General features: G+C 38.0%; 1 protein-coding gene across 1 annotated transcript; it reads right to left on the bottom strand.

Annotated features, from left to right (window-relative positions):
* Positions 1–734: 734 nt before the first annotated feature.
* Positions 735–1,676, bottom strand: LOC102511659 (olfactory receptor 145-like). The gene has a single exon (XM_006174353.2). It carries the CDS (start codon positions 1,665–1,667, stop codon positions 735–737), a length of 933 nt encoding a protein of 310 aa, XP_006174415.1. The 5' UTR covers positions 1,668–1,676.
* Between the last annotated feature and the right edge of the window lie 3,186 nt (positions 1,677–4,862).

The following is a 4,862-nucleotide window of genomic DNA, read 5'->3' as shown; positions in this document are numbered from 1 at the left end:
TACAAAGAGTGGTAGACTGAAAGTCAGGTGGCTAATACCTATTCTAGACTTTTTCATGAAGAAGTTGTGTGACTTTAAGTAAATCATTAACTTCTCTGAGTTTCGGTATTCTCTTCATGTAATAAATATATATTGACAATCTAATGTGCCACTTTGAATGCAGAAGGCAAATATAAAATCTATGAAGTAAACAAGAAAGAAGCTTAATGTATGGTGGTGATTACAGCTGCAAAGTGGGGTATATTTGATAGTCCTTATGAAATTGGCTATAATTGTGAAACACTGGCATTTAAATGGGTCATATTCCTGATCACTGTTGGGGGAAGAGAGAAGGACAGACTACCTGATTCATGCTTCTAATAGCACATTACAAGTGGCAGTTTAGAAACTGCCCCCCAAATGCAAAAAGTCACATTAGTGTTACTATATCGATCATCAGTGGGACAACTCACCTTTTTCCACAAGGAAAAAAGAAAGACCATAATGACAATAGAAAAAAGACAAAGATAATTTTTTTTCCTAATGTTATTCTTAAATAGAAAAAACAAACTAAAGGAGATAAAATGGAAATGAAAGGAGGAAGACCTACTCTAAAAAACTGGAAACAGATTGAGAGAAGATTAAATTTCTTTCCCCATGGTGAGACAGAAATAAGAAGACTATCACTAAAAATATTTAATTAAAAAATGGAATCTCTTGCCCTGTGACTACCTGCACAAAGACACTGATTCTAATCAAAATTTTCTCCCCTCCAGGGTTTTTCTCAGAGCAATTTTAACATCTTTGTTCCGCAAACTGTAGATGAAGGGGTTAATCATGGGAACCACATTCGTGTAGAAGACAGAAGAGATTTTCCCCTCATCCATAGACCTAGCAGAAGATGGTTTAAGATACATAAATGCACCCGATCCAAAGAACAGAAAAACAACAACTACGTGGGAGCTGCAGGTACTGAAGGCTTTGGACCTGCCCTCCCTGGAACTTATGCGGAGGATGCTGGACAGGATGAGACCATACGAGACAGAGATGGTGAGACTGGGAAAAATTATGTTGATGCCTCCCACAATGAAAACCGCCAGCTCACTGACATAGGTGCCTGTGCAGGAGAGCTGGAGTAGAGGGAGGATGTCACAAAAATAATGGTTGATGGTATTTGCATCACAGAAGGTCAGTCTCAGCAGACATCCAGTGAGCGTCATGGTATCAAAAAATGCCATCAAGTATGAACCAAGCACAAGCCTAGAACACACTGCAGGGGACATGGCAATGTTATACAACAGTGGGCGACAGATGGCCACATAGCGATCGTAGGCCATTGATGTCAGGACATAGCATTCAGAAACGACAAAAAAACAGAAAAAGTAGAACTGAGTCATGCACCCCATGTAAGAGATAACATTCTTCTTTGATAAGAAATCCGTCAGCATTTTTGGAGTAAATACTGAAGAATAACAGAAGTCTACAAAGGACAAGTTGAAGAGGAAAAAGTACATGGGGGTGTGTAGGTGTGAACTAAGCCCAATGAGAGTCATTAAGCCCAAATTTCCCAACACGCTGACCATATACATTACTAGGAACAGGAGGAACAAGAGGAGCTGGAGATCTGGTTGGTCTGTTAAACCCAACAGAATGAATTCAGTCACAAAAGAACCATTTCCAGGAGCCATTCTTCACTAAGGGATTCTGTGGACATGGAGAAAAAAAGGTACATTAGAAATCAGCTCAGTTCTTCCCCAAATACCTCATCCTATGAGAGAGTATATTCTCTAGGAATGTCTGACATTAGCCCAACCTGGACTTATAAAATCTGCCTTTACCATTATCATCATGATATTGAGTAACATGGAATTTCTTTTACCAGAATATTAATAAGCTAAATACAGCAAACAAGACCGTCTGCAAACATGACTGCTGGGAAAAGGGAAGGGAAGAGAGAAGAATAGACCAGGACAGAAAGTCCTTCTCCCACCTCACCATTTCCTCATTCATTTAAGCCCTTCCCTCACCAGTAAAATTGGAGGCAGAGACTCTAGTTACCCGGTGCTGGCCTCTAATGCACATTAGACCTGGTGGGATGGCAACCAAGAAGACTGTTTCCAAATAAAAACTACAGGACCAAAGGCTAGGAGAGGTTAAGTTACTATCTCATGTAGAAGAGTGAGAGTCTGTCCATGGAGAGGGAATGTACTGACTGAGATACTGCGCTTGCTGAGTCTCCTAACCTCTGAACACTTCCTGATCCCCTTAAATACATTATCCTGGAAGTTTCACTTGAATCTCAGGACTGCAGAAAATGGGAAAGAAAGTGGCAGATCTTATATCCCTGGACTTCCATCTCAAAATGAGAAGGACATTAACATAAACAGAATTCAGAAACTCACCCTCCTTAGGCCAGAAACCTTAGTGACTTTGGTGTCCTTGGTATTTACCCCTATGGTCCTGGAAAGGCAATTTCAGGTTCTGAGATTTTATTTCATTTGATTCTAAAAGGATGTAGCTCAGACTTAATTTCAGACATGCCCTGGGAATTTTTCTGAACTACAAATCAATTCTTACTATGACTTTGAGTCTTCTCAAGCAGCAGGGAAAGACAAACAGCACTGTTACCAGGTTTGTCGCTTAATAACACACAGAAGATTAAATGTGAGTTTAATGATATTGTCCACTTGATTATAAACAGGGTAGGAGCTTTCTCAGTCTCCCCTACCCCATCTGGAAACAGATTCTATGTGTAAAAGAGAAATAAGGAGATTGCATTTACACTGTGAACCATATTCCCTATTTAGTTCCTTAGGGACTCAATATTTTCATCCAGTTTACAGGTCACTCTAGGGACAGTACATCCCCCAAGGCAGAGGCAAAATTAAACTCCCATTTTCCTAACATTTTCACCTCCTAAAGAAAATCTATTGAATAGGTTCTTTTTCTGTGTCTTCCCATACCATAAATGAAAATTTTTTAGAGTTGCCTGCAGATTTCTTCATATCTTTACCTGAAAATTTGCAAAAACTCTAGTAACTCATTTCAGTTATTGCATCTCCTAGGTTATTAAAAAAAAAAAAGTCTATACCTTTCTCCCTTCTAAAGTTTTTACATTTAAACACCTACTGGAAATTTCTACCTCAAGATCCAGCTGGGTCCTTAAATGTTATTATTTCATTAACTGAGGTTATCAGTTCCTTCTCCTTATAGACGAGTAGGGGCCACAGAGTTAGAGGGGATGGGTTTGAATCCTACCCCATGCATTCTCACTTGGACACAGTACTTAAACTCTCTATGGCTCAAGTTCATAATTTCTAAAATACTGATAATAATAGCATCTCTTTCGTTGGGTTGTTTTGATGATTCAATGAAAAAGTTACCTAAAGTGTTTATAACAGTACCTGGCATGTAGTAAACAGTCAATGTCAGCGGTCATCACATCTGTTCTCAACACTTTCAGGAGGTCCTCAAATAGAACGCTCATCAGAGATTTCCCCTTTAATTTCTGTGTTCCCCTATAAACTACAAGTTCTGTAAGGGCAAATGTCTCTTCAGTCTTGTTTATGACTTTTCTCATGGTGTTATGGATAGTGCAGAGTACACAGCAGGTGCTCCATAAGCAATGATGTAAATGACATTCTCTGGATGAAAACCTTTGGAATGTTTTTCACATTTCTCACATGCTTAGTGCTAGAGTCTATAGCCACACTGACGTCCATCATTTTCCCTCAGCCACTACACAAGCTCAGGTACTCTAGGTTTTAACTGAATTGTAGTGGCTCCAACTATTATTCCAGCTTTGTCAAACATAATCCCTGTTATGTAGCCATATGCACTGCTGCTAGAATGAGCCAGTGTAAGAACTTTCAGTGATTCTCAATTATCCATGGCATAATTGAAACACTGTAATAAAAGTCTAAGTATCAGAGCCAGATTAAGTTGTAGATAAAATTAAAGAAGAAATAAAATGAGAGTTCAACTTCATAAAAATTGTGAAAGTTCTATTCTCATTATTTTAAGTGTTTTGAGCACATTAAGTAGCACACAAATTCTTACTCTACTCAACAAATATAGAAAAGAGAATTGGGAAGAATGTCTATATTTCCGAGACCACGAAAAGGTAATGAACAAAAAGTACTAGCCAAGTAAACTGAAGAATATACTTAAAACTTAAGTTCAAATAAGCACATAATCTCTATCAAAATAAACTACAGGTTTTCTCTTCAATATTTACTGAAAAGCTGCCAGAATATCCTCTCCAACATTCATCTGTTAGAATAACATATTTTTATTTAATATCTCAGGAATGTAACTTTTAACCCTTGTTATCAGTTAGAAAGTTTCCTGCTTCAATTTACAAAATGCTCAGTTAAAAACTCATTTAAAATAGGCACTTATTTTTCTCACATAATAAATCTGAAAGTACAGCATCCTAGGGTTGGATCAGCAACTAAACACTCTGAAGGACAAAAACAAAGACAACCATCTCCAAAGAATAAAGCAACAGAACAAGGCAAAACATTGCCCCTCACATCTCTCTCTCTTTATATCATGAAGTGAATCTTCCCCAAAAGCCAGTAGATGACTTCCCTTCATGCCTCTTCAGTCAGGACTATGCACATGGCCAACCAAGTTTCAAGGAGTACTGAGAAGATGACAATCTCCCATTTACAGCCACTATCATGAAATGAAGTTTCAGCATTAAGAAGGAGAGAAATGTCAGCTGAGTAGGATACCTACACAGTCTGCCACAACGAAAAAGCTTGTGAAAGATGTTTGTTGTAGGAAATCGTACTTGTTCAATTTATCTGTAGAATGTATCTGTTATTTTTAAGTAAATTTACTCTTCTAAGCTTTAAATCAACTCAATACCTTAGTAT

Source organism: Camelus ferus, chromosome 33 (assembly GCF_009834535.1).
Source record: "Camelus ferus isolate YT-003-E chromosome 33, BCGSAC_Cfer_1.0, whole genome shotgun sequence".
Lineage (NCBI taxonomy): Eukaryota > Metazoa > Chordata > Mammalia > Artiodactyla > Camelidae > Camelus > Camelus ferus.
Note: the sequence above shows the minus strand (reverse complement) of the source record. Positions and strands in the feature narration are given on the sequence as shown.